General features: G+C 37.3%; 2 protein-coding genes across 4 annotated transcripts in view; both read left to right on the forward strand.

Moving 5' to 3' along the window:
• AGBL4 (AGBL carboxypeptidase 4) overlaps window positions 1–23,180 on the forward strand; it is a 957,560-nt gene that overhangs the window by 543,265 nt on the left and 391,115 nt on the right. The gene's annotated exons all lie outside the window — the stretch shown is intronic.
• BEND5 (BEN domain containing 5) overlaps window positions 1–23,180 on the forward strand; it is a 47,724-nt gene that overhangs the window by 14,679 nt on the left and 9,865 nt on the right. The window contains exons 2-3 of one of the 3 annotated variants that reach the window (XM_063139121.1): window positions 3,278–3,411; window positions 14,631–15,006. In XM_063139121.1, coding sequence (XP_062995191.1) covers window positions 3,278–3,411; window positions 14,631–15,006 — 510 coding nt within the window. Of the gene's footprint in view, window positions 1–3,277; window positions 3,412–14,630; window positions 15,007–23,180 lie in introns of those variants that run through there. The other 2 variants (XM_063139137.1, XM_063139129.1) reach the window with 2 other exon arrangements.

Consider the following 23,180-nt stretch of genomic DNA (forward strand, 5'->3'; position numbering starts at 1 on the left):
CTGCCTGCATCCCCACCTCTCCTTACACCGCCACGGCAGTCTGTAGCGTGGCCATCCATAGAAATAGAATTTTCTCTTGACTTCCATGCCATGCTACTCTTTGGTGCATAAAAGTATGCTAAGCTATTTTTCTTTTAAGCAGTTGGCAACCTGCACTTTCTCCCTGCATGCCCGCATCAAAAAAGTCTCATTCACAGCTTTCCCTACTAGGGAGGCACGCAATGCGCAATGAAAACCCTCCGTGATTACAAAGACATGTGAGTGAAAACAGCTTTTCACCAAAAATGGGGTGGCAGCTCTAAAGCCTTGGAAGTTTGGAGGAGTAGGACAAAGGTTCATACACATGAGGGGATACATCCAGTGCATGGTGAAAACCATGTGCAAATGCTGCCACCCAAGAAAGTGCTTAATAGAGTTTGCAGAGCGCACCACCGGGGGAAAGGCTAGGGCAGGGTTGGGCGGCAAACACAGTTTGTTGCTAGACAGATCTCAGAAACAGATCTGCCAGCTGGAGCAAAGAGGCGGCAGCAGTTTTGACCGCTCTTGCCAAGAGACTCCGTAATTGAACTTTAAAGCACTCTTTTAAGTCATTGTGGAGTGACAGACAACATGATAAGCCACAATGGTTTAAAGAAACCTCACTGCAGATGATGGCTTGTCAGAGTCATTTATTTTGGCTAAATAAGTCACTGTGGTTGAGGAAAACCACTCGCAGACAACACAAGAAACCACTATGGCATACTCAGAAAAATAAACTATCCTCGCTTATCATGACATGCAAACCCAGTGAAAGTAAGGTTTAAATGTTTGTGCTTTAAATGATGGCTTTATATTTGTGCTTTAAACGATGCTGGGTTTTGGTAAAGAAACATAAATGCATGTTCTAATATATCTTTAGGAGTTATTGACTAGGCAAAAATATTAACATTATTCCAGATGCAGGCTGCATTCTAAGAAAACTTTCCATGAAGCTCTCTGAAACGCTTCCATGTGGATGCTGCTAGTATTTACTTAGTTTCATTTTCCTGAAGCAGCGGCTTTCAGTGGGCTCACAAATGATTACTGTTGACAGTGCAGAAAAGGGAAACAAAGTAAATCAGAGTTTAATGAGGAGCACAGCATTCATTAGAAGTGAGATATATAGACAAATGCGATACCTTTTAGATAATGACAGAAATGTATGGCTCAGATAGTGACATTGCATCCTGAGTAAAGAAAATACAAATGATAAAAAAATAAATAAAGCAAGACATCATGAGATGAACTTGTGATAGTCAAAATGAATGCCAAGGCAGATGCAAGTAATAGTAAGGAAATAAGATTCTAAACCACAGAGACCACTTTAGTGTTTTTTACAATTGTGATTATAAACAAAACATCAGTCTGACTGCTAGGTCTGGATAAACACAGTTTTAATTTTCATGGAGATTTTTTTTTTAAGAGTCAGCAGATTGATGTTATATATGTAAAGACTAGGGTATTAAAATTAGAGGCTTGGATGGTTCACAGAGATGGGTTTAAATAGTAGAGAACAAGTTACTGATATAAATAAGTAAGATTTTCATATTTATACCACTAATCATAGGTAAAGGTTTATCTGGTGGTAGCTGAGAGCTTGTAAGGGAAACATGTACAGTAAAGATTGTAAACTAGCATCTTATGTGTCATTGATAGGAAACCAAAGAGTTGTCTTAAACCTTGGTCCTATAGTCTTTGATTGTATTCCAGTTTAAATAAATCAGAGGTTAAGACTAGTAATTTAAATACAGTCGAATTCTGATGTTCCAGATAGGAAGAGGGAGGTCGAGATAGAAAGAGAAGGGAATTTTATGTACACAGTGTGAAATTTGAAATCAAATGTAGTAATAAAATAAAAGTGGAACTTGCAACAAAATGTGCAGTGTAGAATGCTGCTGTCAATTGCTACTAGTCATGATGGCTATATAATAACTCCAATAACAGAGGCAGTATGCCTCTGAATACCAGTTGCTGGGGAACACAGATGGGAGAATGCTGTTGTGCTCGTGGACTGCTTGTGGTCCTCCCATGAGCATCTAATTGGCCACTGCGAGAACAGAATGCTGAACGAGGTAGTCCTTTGATCTGCTCCAGCAGGGCTCTTGCGTTATTACATTCTCATGTTCTTTATGTATTTACTTCATTTAATCCATTTTTAGCTGCCTTTCAATTGAACTAGATGTTGGTAGATTTAATGTGTTAACGTATTTTGTATAGAGTGTTTGTTAAATGTACTGTTGGTATTGGTCAATGACTGTAATAAAATATATTCATTCATTCATTGTTGTACCAACATGAAGCAATTCAAATGTATTAATAAAACAATATTAAATATAATCAATTTTAAATAAAACCTGTCTCAGTAAAAGACAATTACAGCTGCGAATAACACAAAAATCTGCTGTAATGGTGTTATATGGTAAGGGTGGGCAGAAAATTGATCTCCAGATGTTTTGGTCTTCAGCTCTCAGCATTCCTGAACATTGGACATGCTGGAAGGGGCTTCTGGATTTGAAATCCAAAACATCTGGAGATCTACCTTTTGCCCACTCCTGCTATAACAGATAGGGAAGTGGGAAGGAGACACATCACTAAATGCAAGATTCTTTGCAGTATCCAGAATGAGGTATATTTTTTATTTTTTATTAAATGTATTCCACCGTTCCTCCAAAGATCTCAGGGTGGCTCACAAACTTTCTTTCCATTTAGAATCACAACAAACCTTTGCGATAGGTGAGAGAGAGTGACTGGCCCTAGTAAGCTTCATAAATGAGTGAAGTTTTTAAATCTGGGTCTCCTCAGTCTTTGTCTAGCACTCTAACCAATACTATCCGCCTATTTTTGGAAAATTGATAGAGTAAGTCTTGATTTCACAGGTGATATTCTTAATACATGTATACTAGGGCTGCAGCATATCAGCTTTTATATAAAGGAATTGACCTGATGTTGAGTGTGTGTGTGTGTGTTAGGTAATAGGTGATTTAAATTTTTTGTATTTTTTTAATGCATTAACACAAACATGACCCTGATGGCTGTATTATTTTTCCATCTTGAAGAATCGCAAATTTTAAAATACGTAGAATTGCATATGCCCCTCTTTTCATTTTAATATCTATATTCTGTGGAGCAGTTGAATTTCACTGCACACTGAAGACAATCGAGCATGGGAAAATCTTTAAATGGTCTGGCCTTACTCATACAGCACTTGAATGACTAGTTTGATGAATGTGACCAATTTTATTTTTATGTAAATTTACAGAAGATAAAACTGACCTTGAAAACAGTGTGATGCAGAAGAAAATTAAAATCCCCAAGCTCTCTCTCAATCACCTAGAAGAAACAGGGGAAATTACAGATTATGGGGATGAAGATATGGAACTTAGACACTGTAAGGTATTGAAGTTTTGGTTTTTTCTTTTTAATTTTGAAGTGCTTGAGTCTGTGATAAACCTTTTAAGAATTCCAGGCTGGCTTTCAGTCCTTAGAGGAAAGCACAAAGAGAAACTGTGGTTCCAATGCTACGCATACTTACATAAGAGTAAGTTCCATTGAATATGGTGGAACTTCCAATTAAATTTTGGACTAAGATTGGTTAGAGTGTGATTATGATTGAGAGTCATTTTTTTCTAAATGCAGTTATTTCTTTCAGTTGTGTATGTGCTGTTTTATTTAGCAATTGTTGGACAGTGTTTCATATCAGCCCAATGTTTTTATTTGGTTTTGTGTTCAAATGAAGGTCAACTACAGGATTTTGTGAATGTGAGTTATCAAAGTTGTAAATAAAGTAGAATTGTAAATGAATAATAAACTTTCATGACAACCTGTTTTGCAGTAGTACTTGCTGCAAGGCTATTTTAGTGGCTTCAAGTGGTTTTGTTTTTTTTTTTTTCATTTTCAAGCGTTAATACCAATAACTAACTTTATACTGGACTAGCATTTTCTAAAATTAGCAGATGGTCAATTAGTTTATACTTAGATATAATCCATGTGTTATGATTTTGAGAGCATCAACACCTGTCTTTAACCTGTTTTTAACTAGAAGTTGTTTCAATGAACAAATCTTACTCTGTTAATAAACATTGTAACTCCAATCCCTGGTTTGGTTCTACATGAACAAGTCGCATGAGTGAGCGATGGGATCATTGTATGGCATTGTTAGCCTAAGTTCTCCATTGCTAAATTAAAATCATAAAAACGTACTTCCCAGGTTTAAAAAAGCATATTATAAACTGAAAATATCATAGAAAAATATTGCCCTAAATTATAAAACGATGTTTGAGTATATTTGCTCAGAGTGATTTTAGTTCCACCATCTGAGAACTATTTTTTCTCGATAGATTTAGGTTGTCAAATCAACTGACCTTGGGTTAAAAGTCCCCTGCAAAATTCCTTCCAGGTTTTGTTATTGTTGTTAATATACATTTAAAGGCATCTACCCTACAACCAGTTATTGCAACCTGCTGATTTTAGAGTATATGGCTATAACATTTAAACTCCACATTGTAATTAAATAATTAGTATAAGAATCATGCAAAAACAGACTAGATTGTACAAAATGTGTATAACATATGACACTTCTTCCCCCCCCCCCTTCCCAGTTTTTCTTATGTGATAAAATTGTTTGTGGAGCACAGAGATTTGGTTCATTGATTGCATATTATACACCAAAGCTTTCCCTATTTAACCTGCTATTGTGGACTATGAAATAATCAGCCTTTTCTCTACTGAGGTAAGTGAGATTTCTGAGGAAGACATTATCTGACTCTCCTTTGCTTATCAGTACTAGTACTCAGTGCTCCTTAAAGATGTGTACTCCATCTTAATTCCATGAAACTTAGATTCGGAGTAAATGCTTTACAATAACGTGGCAGCATTATATACAGAAATAGAATATACAGAGCTTGTAAGTACAAAATAGTATAAAACACGTTCAGGCTGTGTTTTTACATCTCAATTTAAGTTTATTTCAATTTGCAACAAAGAACCACAAACATGAAAAAGCTCTACGTGGAGTTCACCTCAGCACATGATCAATATATAACTCCTGGTTAGTAGTTAGATGGATATGGTATACATTTAAAATGTATTTAATATAGTTACATCTTGATTTTATATTGGACAGGTCTACATCTTACCTCCAGCACTGCTACCATACACTGTGCCAGAAAACATATTTTGATTTTCTTCAACCAAACTTGAACTATTCTGCACAAAGCCATCTTAATCTGATATTTATTTATTTATTTTTTTAAAAATAGTATTTACACATTTCCTACATTTACATTTGTCTTCGCAGAACAGCCCAATAGCAGTACTGGAACGCCTCAGTGTTTGACAGCTCATTTGCTTGTTGCTATAGTACAGTATACTGTTCTACACTATACAATCAGTTGCTGTACATCTGGGTGATCACAAGTATATTTGCTCATGTAGTCATAGCCAACATGGGAAGCAATACTCACCCTGCTAACCAGAGTGTTTCATTATAGCAGCCCAGGGTTTGATTTGTCTTTTGTTTTGCTTTTGCGATGGCAAAGGTTAGTAACAGGATCCTCACCCCCAACCCACTCCCGGAAATAAAGGTGATGCTAGGCAAGAGCAGGTTTTGTGAAATTCTATAGAACTTTTGGCTTAATAGACCTGATCAGCCATATCACATGGACCACATCTCCTTTACATCTACTCTACATTTTGATATCCATCCAAATCACAGTCTAAGCCTTTTTACTGGCAACTTATTAGGGCTTGGCTAAAAAGCAGAACTTATTTTTCTATTCTTCTGTGGTTTGTCAAAGTGCAGGATTTTCTCATGGCTGAGAATATCATACCCAAAATTTAAAAAGTTAGTTGAGGCAGAACCAAACCAGAGGCTTTTCTGCTTTCCTTGGGTTTTTTCATTTAGTACTTTTTATATTGTATTGTGTATTTGTGCTTTTAACCTGTTGGTTGTCTTACTATGATTTTAACATTTGTGAACCACCCAGAGAGCTTCGGCTATTGGGCAGTATAGAAATGTAATAAATAAATAAATAAAATAAATAAATAAAATAGTACGTCAGAGTTGTTGAAAACATCGCTATCATAGCTTGCAAATACAAAACAATTTATTTATTTATTTATTTATTTCAGTTCTATACTGCCCAGTAGAAGCGCTACTCTTTCCTTATGACACAGTTATTTTTACTATCTAAATTACTCATGGTGCTGTGTCCTATTTATCACTGGACCTTAACTTGTTTCACGTACAGTTACTGTATTTATTTTGTCATCTTTATGGTAGATTTTGTTTTCTTGCTTATTTTATGCATAATTTTTAAATTATTTTTGTCAACATCTAGATTTAAGCAAAGTTAACATCATGGTAGTGATACTATTTAGAATGTGATATTCTTGCCTATAGCTTGCAAACCTTAATCCTTCCACATAGTATATAAGATGGCTTTCTGAAATGATTCTTTGTTCTTGCCATCAAAAATAAGCTTTCCCCCTTGCTGGTTTTCTGCTCTTTTCCAAATATTTTAAGAACGACCAGCTGCTCAGTGGCACTGTTTCACAATTCTTTATGCTGATAGCAGGATACCAAACTGTGCCAAAGCCCAAATAGGTTTATTTATACTTTAACTGAAAACTTAGCCCTGTTCAAGTAAATTGTGTCTACAAGCTCAACAAATGTTTGAAGGAATACCTCTGTAGTTCTTTGATAAAAGCCATGCCATTCTGGAAAATTATCAACAGGGTGGTATGTATGTTTAGGCAGAAGAAAGTAAAGAGATGACTTCTTAGCATCTACCAGGGTATGATAGGGCACTATGAGGAAGAAATGAAAAAATCTTTATATATGAAGAATACATTAAAATTGAATAAGCTGTACTGTGGCCTGTTAAAATCTTGGCATAGAATTTCTAGATACAATGCAGCATGGGTTGGATCCAGATTTAGTCATATTTAGAGTAGACCCATTGCAATAAATAGGACATAAACCCCATTGTTTTTAATTGGTCTATTCTGAGATGGCTAAAGGAGCAATCCTATGGCTTCTAGAAATTGTCTGAAGGGCCGTAGGATCGTGGGGATTCCCTACTTCGAGATCAGAAACAGTGCTCTGACCCCTGAAGGGGGAATTGGAGATCCAACCCACTTCTCTACCCCCTCGCAGTTGGCAAGGGCGCAACCTATAGGATTGCACCCTAAATCTGGATCCAACCCACGGTTGGCAGATTTAATAAAAGTACTGGATGCTTTTGGGTATATGCTTTTTGATTGGATAAGCATTCAAAAAGCCATCAGTGCAATTTTACTTTCTCTTCGCAGTTACTAAAGCATCTGTAATTGTGCTTGAGCAAGCAAATACCTGCACTTAAATACACCGGACCATTTTGATACTTTTAGAAGTAATTTGTCATGCTTTAAGCAGTGTACAAATACGTTCATTATGGATCTTCACTTTTCAGAATCAGTGTGCTGTCTTACATGTTATTTTCCTCTTATTGTTTCATCATGGTGGTTTCCTCTTGTTGTGACAAGGTCTGCTGTTGAACTGAAGAGTTATTCCAGTCAATGCATGTTTCGGTTTTGAAACTTGCAGGTTTTTTCAAACGCTTGGGCAAACGGCATTGAGAAGAGTGTATACATACTTGGAATTCAAACTGCCTATTTTCATTAGAATCTTAAGATCTTTGTAGTAACTAGAATCGTAAGGTCTTTGTAGCTACGGCTATTGGGCAGTATAAAAATGCAATAAATACTACCCAGTGCCTGTTTACCCTACCCTGTGCCTGTTTGCTTTCTCTTCCCCTCCTTATTGTTTTATTATGGTTTTATTAGAATGTAAGCCTATGCGGCAGGGTCTCGCTATTTACTGTTTTACTCTGTACAGCACCATGTACATTGATGGTGCTATATAAATAAATATAATAATAATAATAATAATAATAATAATAATAATAATTATTAATAATAATAAATAAGGGATTTGGTTTTGGCTAGTGATGGATGAGGTCCTCTACTTCACCTTATAAGGAATTCTTTTTTTCCTGAGTTTTCACAAAGAATTCTCAAGAACATCTTTGAGTCTTTCCTGAACCTTTTCCAAAATAACCTGAAACAACCAGGCCCTAGAGCAGTTAACTTCCAGCCTCCCCTATCACTCATGCTTCCCAAACAAACCTATCCTGGCAAGGCAGATGGCCAGATAAACTGGCAGTGGAGAAGGCTTGCTGGACAGGCCAGATCTGATAGACTTTATCCTTAAGGACTCTAGTATGTTTAGGAGCATCCTTTCCAGCTGAGGTGCATGGGAGATGTAATTACCTATGCATCCTGGCCAATTGATTGAATTGGAGGCATAGAAACTACAAGTCTAATGCTCAAGAACATCCAGACTTTAAGGATGAGATTTACAAGGTATCACCTGTTTCCAGAGAGTCCTCCCTGTTACCGGTTCTCTTCAGGTAAGTTTGTTTTGGGGAGCAACTGGCAGCGAGGGGTGGTTGCAGACCCATTATGAGACAAGCCCAAATTAATTGAAATCATTTTAATGAGAAGTGCTATACCAAATGTTTGCATTTTTTCTCTTGATTTTTTTTTTGTATATTACAATTACATTCCTATAATAAATCAAGTATGGAGTAATAATAATATGCCATGGAGTAACAAGAGTATGGTACCTTGATTTTTTATTTTTATTTTTTTATAATCTCAAGATACTACTTTGATTTCTATAATGATTCTAGGAAACCTTTGAATTTTAGAGGCTTCATGCTCTCTGGCATCCTGTAGTGACCATTCAGAACATTATTCACCTTAGGTAGTAATTTCTGACTCAGTGAGCCAATTGGCCTAACATGAAGGTAGCCAATAATACAGTGGCTTGTTTTTTTTATGATTGGTTTTTTTTATGTTTCACATGGCTTTAATATTGTTATCATAATATAAAAACATGTACATTTAGGACTTCTCCACATATACCATTTTCTTTCTTTTTTCTTTTTTTTTAAACATTTTTTTATTATTATTATTAGTTACATTACATTAAATAAAATAACAGTGCACCCATCACCAGGACCAACTACACCTTCATCCCTTCTCCCAAAATTGTAATATTTCTTGTACAGGTGTACATCCTTATCCTCTTAACAATACAGTGGCTTGTTAACTACCCTGGGCATGGTTTACATAATTATCCTCACCAGGTGCAGCTTCTCGTGTATTCTGAACCTGAGGACAGTGGCTTGTTGTGGTGGTTCATAAACCACCCAGAACTCATGACCTGTTCTAGGGTTGTGGGGTAGTTTGTTACCCACACCAACAAGCCACCCTTACCAGCTTCAAATGACACAAAAAACTGTGGCATGGTGTTTCAATTGGCAACCTGGTGCCTGGGTGCTCCACAACCCACCATGTCTTGAATAATGGCTTGAATAAGTCATGGTGGGCTGTGGTGATCATGCAAACCAGGTCACTCAAAGTCCAACTATGTATTTAACAAATGCACTAAAAATGACATTCAGATATGAAATTCAAAAAGATGTACTTTCAGACTTGTATAGTTATGGGCTTTTGAGTGGATTCACTGTTTTTAGCAAAGATGAAGATTGTTCAAATTCAAGCTGATCTTCTATATCAACACTTTCCTTCAGAATACTAGACTGCTGTGTGGGTTAAAACTTATACTTCAGTTACTAAAAGGAATTAAGGAATAACAAACTTTAAAATAATACAGCTAGGACAATCTCTCTATCCAAGGACTCTGCATGACTCATCACTGGTAACTTGTATAATAATATATAGCTCGATTCTCAATGTTTATGTCTCCAAATATGCATTTACTATTTGATACATCTGGTAGCTGTGATACTGATGTACTCTTCTAAATATTGTTGCCATAATATATTGGCATTAATTTTACTCTATCCACCTGTTCTCATTTTGTTGCAAATTAAAATAAAGTTACATTGTAACATAAAAACATGACTGGTATGCTGGTTATGTTTGCTATTTTTATATATATAAGCATTATATATGCTGTTTCTCTAATATTGCTACTAAACCAAATAATTCTATTTTCAGATGAAAATACTTAGGGCAGTATCCAGCTGGGCTTCTGCGGTGTCACTAATTATATTGTGCCACTGGGAGTGGCCACTGGGGAATTATTGGTTCTAAAAGTAACCCCAGAAACACTTGTTTCCAGACCGGGACAAGTCAGCAGAGATCTATTCTCTGAGCTCCACTCATCTGCCCCATTCTGGAAACTAGCATTTCTACTTGTTCCGGGTTGCTTTCAGAACCAATAATTCCCCATTGTGCAAGCAATCACTCCTGCTGGCATATGTGCAGAATAGGATACTGCCCTTAGTCGTTATTTTAAAACTAACAATTGTAATTAATCATGTGTTTGACCACCATCTACTTTGCATAGTGTTAAGATAGGATCCACAATATACGGAAGGAGCCTTGAGCACTATTACTGAAAGGCAAAAGAGGAGTAAGTAAATTTGCCTCAGAAACATTACCTCAGTAGAAATATGGCTGATTATTGCATAGTACTGGATATCATGATGTTTCCACTAATTTTGTTACATTGTCAAAGGCAAATAGTCTGAAATATGCTCTTAAACCAGCAGGGTACAAAAAAAACCCCAAAAACTTGTTTTTAGGTATGTGTTTTAAAGGCGTATTGTCAAAAACTGCAGGGAGTTTTGTGGAGAACGATTAGCGCATTGTTGGCAGGACTATTTGCCACCTAAATCCATGAGAAAAATATAGCTCCCAGATGATGGAATGAAACAACACAATATCTGTGTCTTTTTCTTTATTTCGTGGAAGCTTTTCACCCTTAATAGTGTTGTTGAAAAATGTCTAGGTGCTAAGGTTTTTCTTATGTATGTTGAATAATGCATTTTGTGCAGAAGGCACAATACTAAAACTCAATGGGCACTCAGAGTTCATGTAAACAGATACTGTCTTCTCTTCATTGTATAGAGAGACTCTGTGTTCATTGTGGAGAATTCTCATTGATTGATGCCCCCAAATTTTGACTGGCCTTCCTAATTAGACAAAATCTGTGCTTGCTACCAAACCCAGACTGGAGGTGGTGGGGATGACATCCTAGTTGAGAGAGGCTGAGAAAGAGGTGAGGTGTCTTATTGGCATCTGATCCTCTCTGAAGCTCTCATGAGTGTGAGGTCTGGTAAATCCCAATCCTTTTCAATGCTCTGGAGAAAGGCAGGGCTTTTGCCAGAATTAAAAAATGTACCAGTTGTGAGTAGTAAGCATCCCTACCCATTGCAAAGGGAAAAAAACCCTGAGTCTCTGTCTGTCCACTTGAACATGCATGCATGCATGCAAGCATTTTTTTAAAAATTATTTTTTATTTGTTACATTACATTAAGATAAAACAACAGTGTGCCCATCACCGGGACCAACTACACCTTCATCCCTTTTCCTAAAATTGTAATATTTCTTGTACAGGTGTACATCCTTTCCCTCTTAACAAAACAAATTCCAAAAACGGTTTCCATATACTCTCAAATTCATTATAATTACACCTTTCTTTCTCTACTTTAATATTACTTGTTAATTTAACATTGATAGCTATATCCCATACTTCTTTACACCATTCCTCAATCTGATATTCACTTTGTATCTTCCATTTCCTAGCTATTATTAATCTTGCTGCTGTTAATAAGTTCATAATCAAATCCTTAATAGCTTGTATGCAGTTCACCTCATCATATATTGACAACAGTGCTACACTTGGGGATAACACTAAACTTATTCCAGTTATCTCTTTTATCTCTTTATACACCAGTTGCTAGAATTTTTATACACGTTTACATGCCCACCACATATGAACGTAAGTGCCAACCTCCTGACATCTTCTCCAACGTAATATTGAATATTTCTTCTCCATTTGATTTAATTTAACTGCTGTTAGGTACCACCCCCATACCAATTTATAAAAGTTTTATCTTATCTTTACTGATAAGGTTTTCAAATTCCGTGCTTTCCATATCTTATGGAAACTTATTTATTTCCATATCTTATGGAAACTTAAACTGGTTACTAATTTGAAATTTAAAATCATTTTCCCATACCACTTTATAACCATCTTCTTGATCCTCTCTTGCCTTCAATATTCTATATATTTCACTCGTTATTCCCTTTGTAATCAAATTCTCTTCTTTTTCTTGTCTTTGTACTAGCATTTTTTCAAAACTCGTATACTCTTTAGGTTGTTTATTTTCTTTTATCCATTTCTTTACCCATTGTTCTAACTGCATATAGTAAACCATGACATCTTTCCCCCCATCAATATTTCTTTTATTTGATCTAACTCCTCTATTGTAACCACCCTTTCCAACCTGTTTATATTCCGTTCCTTTAATACCTTCCCTACTACCTTTTTAAAATTTACTGGAAAATTCTCCATCATTACCACTGGAGTTAATGGGGAAATGGCAGGTATTAATTTTGTTTTATTTTTATCCCAAATCTCCACAATATTCGTTAGTAAAGGATTCCCTATTCTTTGTAGAAATTTCTTGGTAATCTTATTAAAATAAATATTCTCTAATTCCATTTCTAATACTTGTGTTTCAGTTTCCAACCAAGTCCTTTCAGCTACTTCCAAAATATCCTCCATCACATATCTTATTTGGTTAGCTATATAATATCCTTTTAGATTTGGGAGACCTAATCCTCCTATCCTCTGTTGTTTATACCAAACCCTCTTGTTTACCCAAACCATTTTATCTCCATTGCAGAAATTATTCAACATTATTTGCCACTTCTTTAATTCTGTATCCGATATTCTAATTGGCAACATTCTAAATAGAAAATTAATTTTAGGTAATATCTTCATTTTAATTAATGCTATCTTACCAAACCATGGCAGTCTTATTTTCCGATACTCCTCTAATTTTACTTTAATATCCTGTCTTAATCTGTTATAATTTTCCTCTTCCAACTTTCCTACATTCCCTGTTATATAAATCCCTAAATATTTAATTTTACTCTTAACTTTTATATTCCATTTCTTCCTAACTAGATCCTGTTCTCCCTCTCTTTATAATTAAACAACATCATCTCTGATTTGGACCAATTTATTTGTAATCCTGTCAGTTCCCCAAACTCCTTCAAATGCTTTTGTACTTTCTCCATCTTCTCCAACGGCTTTTGAATCGTTAATAAGGTATCATCTGCAAACAGACTAATCTTCATTTCTTCTCTTATCCCTATCCCTTTTATACTTTCATCCTCTCTTATTGCATTTGCTAGGACTTCTATAACTATTGCAAATAAAATTGGAGAAAGGGGACACCCTTGTCTAGTACCTCGGGCTAAGGAAATTTGTTCTGTAATACCATCATTCACTATTACTTCTGCTGTGTTTTGTGAATATAACTGATTTATCAGTCCCTTAAATTTCTCTCCAAATCCTATAGTATCTATTAACATTTTTAGTCCTGGCCATTCCACACAGTCAAAGGCTTTAAAAATATCCAGGGCTATTATACCCGCCTGCAAATTATTATTCTTTATTTATTATACATCTGTCTTCCTGCTACAAATCCACATTGATCCTTTTTAATGTATTTAAACATAAATTTATTCAACCTTCTTGCCATTATCGCTGTCAATATTTTGGCATCTTGATTTAATAAGGATATAGGTCTATATGATCCCGGGTCTGTTAAATCCTCTGCACTTTCCCTATTTCTATACTCGCCAATTCCTTCTTTTTTGCTTGTAACTGTGCTCCAATATATTTATCCTTCTTTTTTATATATTTCCCTTTTAACTCGATAATATTCACCTCTAAATTTTTCCTAACCTCCTCCTGTTGTCTTTTTAATTTAGATGACTCCCTGATAGCGATCCCTCTCATCACCACCTTCATAGTGTCCCAAACTATTGCATGGGTCAATTGCCCTTTAATATAAATTTCCCATATGTCTTGCATTTCTTTCTCAATTTTCCTATTGTTTGCTTAGATTTAAAAATCCTAGTATCTAGTCTCCATCTTTTAACTACTTTATACTCTTTTTAATTTTTATATCCATATTAATAATGCATGATCCGTCACTTTAATGACCCCTATCTCCGTATCTATTACTTTTGATAATAATGTTTTAAGGCCTTTGGTGGTTATATGTAATAAAAACAAGTGGCTGGAAGGTTTGTGGTTAATTATTTCAACTTTTTGGTGCAATAAAAAGTGCAATAATTGGTGCAATAATTGGCCTGGTTTGTACAGAATGCATAAACAAGGCAAGGTGTTTGTGTACAACCAGGAAAAGCTAAACAACCCATGGAGTTTTTGTCCATGGTTTATTTAACATTAGATGCGAACCAGGACCTTTGGCTTGGCTTTCCCTTGACAAGCCAAGGAAAGAACCTATTGTTGGGCCAGGAATGATTGGACAGAATATACCAACACACTGCCTCATTCGTGACAATCACAATTGTAAAAAAGTGTGGGTTGTCGTTATGTGTGCACCAGCCCATTGTATATGATGCACATTTTCACCTATTTTCATTAACTGTAGGGCACTGCAGCATGCTATAAGTTGTGCTATATTAACACAGTGTTTTGTTATAACACACAGAGACAAGATGGGAGGAAGCAAAATGAAGGTACGCACAAAAGTATTGAAGCAGTTGTTGCGCGCCTTGAAAAGCAAAATGGAATGAGTCTCAGTAGCAATTCAAGTCCTGAGGCAACATTTATGGAAACTTCAGAAAGGATGAACAATATGGATGATGCTGTAGTTCCTCGAGTTCTTTATGAAGAATTGCTGAGAAGCTATCAACAACAGCAGGAAGAAATGAGACACATTCAACAAGAACTTGAGAGAACAAGAAGGCAGCTTGTTCAACAAGCAAAAAAGCTAAAGGAGTATGGGACATTAGTGTCAGAAATGAAGGAGCTCAGAGACTTGAACAGACGGCTACAGGATGTACTGCTTCTCAGACTAGGCAGTGGTGAGTTCTGGATATATTATTTATTTATTTATTTATTACATTTCTATACCGCCCAATAGCTGAAGCTCTCTGGGCGGTTCACAAAAATTAAAATCATAGTAAGACAGTCAACAGGTTAAAAGCACAAATACACAATACAATATAAAAAGCACAACCAGAATAAAAACCACGCAGCAAAATTGATATAAAATTAAAATACAGAGTTAAAACAGTAAAATTTAAATTTAAGATAAAATTAAGTGTTAAAATACTGGGAGAATAAAAAGGTCTTCAGCTGGCGACGAAAGGCAGTGTAGGCGCCAGGCGGATATATGTGGGGCAAGTTCATTGAAATATTTACAGAACAATCCAACTATGTCCTTGAATCTTTCTACATCTCACAGTGAAAATTTTGTATTTACTTCACTTCTGTGAATCAATAATAATAATAATAATAATAATAATAATAGGAGTTTTCATGTTAGTAAGATTGAGTTGGTTTTCCAAAAGGACCATGAACCTTCACAGGGTGCCATGGCTGTGAAGAATATCTTTTGATTTCCCCTTCCCCCAGTATTTAATTTGCAAGTAGAGCATATATGTAGAAATGTCAGGAGTTTTAGTGGTTCCCTAGTTCTTATAACACCTTTGTGACATCTGAAGCTGAAGTAGTGGGACCTCCAGTTTTTGAAGAATGCTAGAGAGAATACAACAAATCCCTTGACTAAAAGCAAGAATTCTGTTATTTCTTTTATAGTACTTTCTACCGTTTACTTGGAATTCTGTCACACTATCCAGTGGGGTTTACTTCCAGCAAAGTGTGCATATAGGATTACAAACCTATAGGATAAACCCACAAAGCAGAGTTCCTGTGCAAACATCATTTTATACAGTCTTCTTCTCAGTGTCATATCTATAAATCCTTTAAATTTTTAATTTATAATTGCTCAAAAGAACACAATCCAAAACTTCCTTTGCTTAATGTAAAACTGGAGACACATAATTCTATAACTGCTTCATTGAATGTGTTTTTACACGTTTAATCATTCTTCAGTTCAATTGTGAATCTTCATATTTCACTTAGTGATTACAACCTAGCAGGTGTTCTTTGATATACTGTTGGGTTATTTCCAAAGTTGTCTTTAACAATTTAGTTTTATTTATTCATTTATTTATTTATTACATTTCTATACCGCCCAATAGCCGGAGCTCTCTGGGCGGTTCATAAAAAGTTTTAGGAGTTATTCCATAGTGAATGTGTGGCATTACACAATAGTTTGTGTTTTAATTGATAGTATTTGAACTCCAATGTGCATTACCCTTTTTTCTGTGAATTGGATTGAATGTCACTACCAAAATAATAAAGAAACATACCACTTTATTAGATTGTAAGCCTATGCGGCAGGGTCTTGCTATTTACTGTGTTATCTGTACAGCACCATGTACATCGATGGTGCTATATAAATAAATAATAATAATAATAATAATTCCGCAGGTAGTTTAAATGCTTCATTTGTATTAATTTTTTAAAGATGTGACATGACACAGCAACACTTTTTTTAAAAAAAAATACAAATCCAAAAAGGTCCTTTCTCCTGGATCCATATAGGTCAACAGTTAATGTTCATGGGCAAGTGTCAGAGTTAAAGTAATATTCCCTGAGGCAAGAAAAGGGGCTGTGATAGTCTCCTGCTTTGGCTGTAGCAGGTTCTAGATGCAGTGGAGTTCAGGCTGTAACAAGTGGTTTAAGTCCAGGCAGAGGTCAAAGCACAGGCAGGCAGGCAGACAAGAGGATCAGGCAACAGCAGGAGACATATCAGCCAAGAACTTGGTGAATCAGTCAGGTACGTTATTCAGTCGAGAAGCAGAGTTGTTAGGCAGTCCAAAAGGTTAGGAAACAGGGCATCAGGCACAGTTTAGGAGACAAGGTACAAGGCAGGATGGACCATCTTGTTCCAACGCTAACTGGTGTCTAGTGCAGGCTTTCAAGCCCAAAGCCTGCTAGACTAACCCAGAGTTCGTCTGCAGTAATCCGAGCTCTCCTTTCGGAGCCTTACCCCTGAGGAGTCACTTTCGTCTGAGGATACCTTTTCTGCAGGTGAGCACTTTGTCACCCAGGAACCATACTAGCTTGTTGTTTGAGGCAGCGATGGGGTCAGGGGGTTGCTCAGCCTCTGCCTCAGAGGAGAGTCCCTTTCTCCTGACAGGGATGGTCCTGCAAGTAGCTCCCCCAAGGGCCGAGACTCCTGCGAGTGTCCTGGCATGGGATCTCTTGGACTTCTGGGGCCTCTAGTTCCTCCTCTGAGGAGGAGGACTCAAGTAGGGACATGACATTGAGACTGCATTCAGCTTCTGGATCTGCACTTGCACGTTCTGGATGGGGCCATTTCCTCAGCCTACCTAGGGAGAGTCAGAGAGGGAGAGAAGGTTCAGAAATGTCCAGGAATGTCCTGCCTTCTCAGTTGAGAGAAGCTGGTAGAAGTTTCTCAGTTCTTCAGAAAAGACATCTGAGTCTGGTAGAGAAACATCCCTAATTCTATACACTTCTAAATAACACCAAAGTTGAAGTTACTAATAATTAATCAACCTACAAAGGCTGTAATTGCTAAATATATAACAAATATCATCTTTCATCCGAAAGCAATAAATTGAATATGAAGTTTATATGGAAGGAACTATGAGAGACAGACTATGTTGTGTTAGTCACATGTTAAGGTTACATTAGCCTCAAATACAATTGCATGTATAAAAATAAATTCAAATAACACACGTTTCCTTAATGTTAATGAGCTCCAAGAAGACAGTAAAGTTATAACATAGAGACCAGCCTTTTCCAACCTGGTGCCTCCCAAATATGTTGAACTACACTCCTATCATCTCCAGCCAGCATAACAAATGGGGGGAAATTGTGTGAGCTTGTGACTTAGCATAAGAGATTCAGCTGGCTTTAAATTTTATAGGCCTAAGCTCATCTGATGTCATTCCAACATAATATGCTTGGTTTACCAAATTTGGGGGAGGGACACACCTGATATCTCTATAATAAGGGCCATTAGCCGATTGTCCATTTTCTTGGAAAAGTCTCTTTTAAAGAAATTACGTCTCGTTCTTGTACATGGTTGTTTTACTTATGTGTGAGATACCATTTTAGTATACCAGATTATGAAACATTGTAGAATTGTCTTTAAAATGATATAGACATGGCAACTATGTTTGCAAGTGGGGAAAAAATGTTGACATTTTCATGGACGTATCCCTAGGGCCAAGCTAGACATTATGCTAAATATGCTAAAACTGGCAGCCACACATTTTAATTGCCCCTTTCTTTCCATAACATCTGTGTCCTGACTTTCCAGTGTCCTGAATCTCCCCCCCACCCCAACGCACACACACTCCACATCATTAAATGATGCTAGTTGGGAATGGCCACATGAATGTTGTGATGTTGGGCAGGTGTGAGTTTTACTAATAAAGCAGTTATTTATTTAAAAAAATTCTTGGCCGCCTTTCAGGGCAGAAGCCTTCCCAAGGCGGCTAACAGCAATAAAATACATAAAAACAGTTAAAATATTAAAGCAGTAAAACATAAACACAATAAAATAGCAATGCAAACAACAATAAAAGCCAACAATAAAACCAGCAACAACAACAATGGCAATAGCAGCAACAACAGCAGTTATATCAAGAGAAGACCATGGTAAAATAATATATTTTCAAGGCCTTAAAAGTTGCTATGACCGAGCATGGCAGACCTCCAATGGCAGCTTGTTCTAAAGGTGGGGGGTTACTGTAGAGAAGGCCATCTCGTGTCTGATCACCCACCTAATTGCTCTCATGGATGGGTAAAGAAGAAGGGCCTCTCTTTCTGATCTTAATGTATGGACAGGCTGATATGGGTGATGGTAGTCTTTTAAGTAACTTGGTCCCAAACTGTTTAAGCATTTAAAAGTCAAAACCACCACTCTGAATCAGGCTAAGAAACACACTGTTAACTAGTGTAGCTGGCGCAGTATGGGCATTATATTGAATCGCCCCAAATAATACTGGGCCGGACACATTCTGCACCAGCTGAAGTTTCTGAACCATCTTCAAAGGCAGCTTAATATACAACGCATTGGGTAGTCCAGCCTGGATGTCACTAGTGCATGGATAACTTGAGACAAGGTCTGTCCTGTCCAGATAAGGCCACAGCTGGCGTACAAGCCTAAGCTGGTAAAATGCACTCCTGGACACTGCGGCCAACTGGGCTTTCCAAGTTAGCTCTGAGTCCAGGAGGACTCTGCCTGCACATTTTATATTTTAGGGAGTGCGCAATGCCATCTAAAACCAGTTGTAAACCTCTATCCAAAGTCGGTTTCCCAACCCTAAGTACCTCCATCTTGTCTAGATTAAGTTTCAGCTTGTTACCCTCATCCATCCCCAAACAGTCTCCAGACACTGGTTCAAGAGTTCTACAGCTTTCCTGGGAAGTGCAGATGGAAACAAAAGGGAGAGCTGAGAATCATTCACATACTGATGGTATTTCAGCTCAAACCTCATAATGACTTCCCCTGTGGTTTCATGTAGATGTTAAAAAGCTTGGGGAACAAGATACCCCTCAGGCTAATGGCAATAGAGTGGAACAGAAGTCCCCCAGCACAACCTTCTGGGACCGAAGCTCCAGAAAGGACCAGAATCACCTTAATGCTGTGCCTCCCAAGCCCAATCCAGATAAACCATCCAGAAGGATACCATGGTCAATAGTATCGGAAGTGACTAAGAGGTCCAAAAGAACCAACAGGGTTGTACTCCCCACTCCATTCCCCAATGTAAGTCATCAACCAGGGTAACCAAGGCTGTTTCTGTCCCATAACCAGACCTGAAACCTGATTGGAATGGATCTAGGTAATTAGTTTCAACCAAAACAGCTTGGAATTGTGAGGCCACTACGCACTCCAGCAAACTTGCCGAAGAATGGACATTTGACACAGGGCTGAAGTTATCTGAAACCACAAGTTCTAAATTTGATTTCTTTAACAAAGCCCTCACCACAACTTCTTTCAAAGCTGTGGGGACCTCACCAGGCTTCAAGGATCCTTGTTCATCCTGGCTTGTGAAATCTGCCAGAATCCAGCTCTGGCAGATTTCACAAACCAGGTTGAACAAGGATCTAAAGCGCAAGTAGTAGGTCTCAGTTATTCAAGCAGTTTTTCCACATCCTCAAGTTGCATAACCCAAAAGGTGTGGTTGCCACAAGTTTAGTTCTGATTTGCAAGCAGCCAAGTACTCTTACCAACAGGTGACACTGAGTGGAAGGAAAAGGTAGGAAAGTTTAGTTACACCCCAGGGCCCTAATGGCAAATGTAAACACCATTCCTTTCCACAGTATGTTCAATTTGTTTGCATGAGGCAAGGAGATGTAAGAGACATAAGGTAAATGAAGAACACTTATAAAGGCAAGAAAGGAAAGACAGAAGTACACAGATGAGATTAATCTTCCTTACGTGCCTCTCTGCATCCCCTCTTCTTTACGTTTTCAAAGTGGCAAAATAACATGGAAATGCAAATGGAAAAAAAGAACTTTCTTTCCTTTATGCCTCTCCTATGAATTCATTTACCTTCCTGGGTGGTAAACCTCTATCCAAACCTCTTCTTCCAATATTTGGAAGGGGGAAAAATGAGATGTATATTCCATATGGGATGAAAAAGGAAGATGCCCTGGGGAGAAGCAAGACACAGAATGGAAGAGATCACTTCTCACCTGTTCCAATTTCTCTCCCTTGCTGTCTACCTGGTTCAGAAGAACAGAGAGGCAAACAAGCACATGAGCCCTCTGTTGCTATCCCTGTGGCTTAAAAAACATAGGTGGAGATAGAAAGACAGGAGAGAATGTGAATAAGAGAATTTCCTTATTTGTGGACTTTTCCCTCTTCCTAAAGAACCCTGGGAGGAAAGGGGAAGTGAGTGAATTGACAGCTGTCAGATTGGCCCCCTGAAAAGGCTGTATTGGTCCCCCTGGAGCTACATTTCTGAAACTTGAAATATGAGCCACTCCCACTTATTTCTGAAGTCAGATTGGCTCAAAAAAAAAAAAAAAAAAAAGGCAGAGCTATTTCCCAGTTAGCTGGGAAGTAGCCTGGATTGTTTCTGAGTCCATCTGAAGGGAACTGAGGTTGAAATTGCCCATCTTGATACACCGTTTGTTCTCCAAAAATAGATTTAAAAGTATTTTACAATAAATAGTTTGGCCTACAATTTATGCTGGAACTCTAAGCCATGTCCAGAGCAGGTTGGATCTGTGCATACCTATGCCATGATCTTCCATCAATTGTCGAACTCTACAAGTAGCTCTTATTCTCAGTATTCAAAATGTGTCTGTGCAGCATTTAGTTAGTTTTCCTTCTTGAAAGTTGTTACAAATTTCTTACTTAGCATGTGATTTCTTTTCCAATGGGAAGTATTATAAAAAACGTCTGTTTGGTTCCCTTTTCCAAGCATGATAGTGCCAATTTCCTACTTGATATTCCCCTACTTATTTTTCTTTGAGGTTTCATTTAGCTCCTTGAAGTGTAAAGATGGATAACTGGCTTCTCTTACGTTTTCCAGTACTGTGTGAAAGGGGGTGTTTGTAGAAAATCTGAAAGCATTAGATTAATCCCCCCCCCCCCAGTGCCTTAGAGTGTTTTAGTGCAGAAGATCTGGTATTCCTATATTTTGACACACACATACATCTAAACATAGAGTAAAATGAGCAAGTTAGTTTTATTTTGCTTAGATGTTTTTGCTTGTTAGACATAAGATGCAGTAATTAAACATTTTAAAAACAGAGAAGTTTAATTTTTAATAAACTATGGCAGTACTATCAAAGGTTTATTTAGATACAAATAAAAAAACTGTTGGTGTATTTGCACTCAAAGTAAACTAAACTGTCAAAGTGATTGCTCTTCTCTAGGAAAAAGAAGATAAATTGGTTTCATTGTTTTGGGTTAGTAGTGTTGAACGCCTGTCACCTTTCTATTTTTACCCCATATACTTTTTTTGCTCTTTCAAAATCAAAGCACTGAGAATATAGTTTCTGATGTGAGTATGTAGCTAACACACTTTCTCCTAAGTGATCTAATGTCAAGTGTGCCTGAGATAAAACTATTGTTTATACATTTTTAGAAGGCATAAGCATGTTGCCAATGGGAGGGGAGGGATAAGAAAAGAAGGACTAAATTTTGCATAGCTCATTTTGTTTCCTTTGATGGGGGGAGAAACATTCTAAAAGCCAAGAAGACAGGTTCATATTTTTTACGCAGGCTCAGAAATCCCAAGTCTGTACTCTTTTGATCTCTTAAATATTGATGTTGGATGCTTACCACTTCAAATATATTACATGAAGTGTGAATCCACACTCGAGGCTTTTTTCTTTTACATTTTCCCTACCTTTTGAAAGATTAAAACTTGGACTGTGCTGTATCTACCTTGTTTCTTGCTCAAGTGCTGCAGACCGCTAGGGCATTACCAGTTGGGGCTGCTAAATCAGTGCTGGAAGGCGTAGCTGTGCTGCTGGTGTTGTGTGTGTCGGTGAAGTAGAGGAGATGCTTAGGCTGCTGCTGAATCGCAAAGGCTGTTGAAGGTCTGACCACCTGTCAGGGTAACACTGCTTGAGCAAAACAGCTGTAATGGCGAGAGGAGAGAAAAGCCTAAAGGCAAGTTTAGTAGCTGAACCGCTGTTCCTTTCTTGCCTTTCATAGGATGCTACTTGAGCTGCAGCTGTATCAATCTCTGCTTAAACCTCACTAGCTAAAGTGGTCCCATAGAATTAAGTTGAAAGGCTGCATCATATGCTCAGTATGTTGTACATCCAATTACACTGTGTCAAATAATGTTGTAGGGATATAATACAGTGGCTTGTGATGAGGCGATGCAGTACGTGTAAGCCAGGGGTGGGCAACTTGTAGATAAAAACGTCAGGAGGCCCACATCCCTCACCATTGGCTATCCTGGCTAGGGCTGATTAGAGTTACAGGTGTGAACAGCTTGAGGGGCATAAGCTGTAAGTCACTGGTGTAACCTACTGTTAAGAGACAGAATTTCAATATTCACCATCTCTGCCTCCTAACCTTTGCCATGAGTTTGTCTTATCACTTTTTTCCCCCAAGTGGAATTTTATCCTAGAATGCCACTTTGAAGACTTTGAAATGGCAAAAATAAAGTGAAAGAAACTTGAG

This window comes from Elgaria multicarinata, chromosome 1, assembly GCF_023053635.1.
Source record: "Elgaria multicarinata webbii isolate HBS135686 ecotype San Diego chromosome 1, rElgMul1.1.pri, whole genome shotgun sequence".
In the NCBI taxonomy this organism is placed as follows: domain Eukaryota; kingdom Metazoa; phylum Chordata; class Lepidosauria; order Squamata; family Anguidae; genus Elgaria; species Elgaria multicarinata.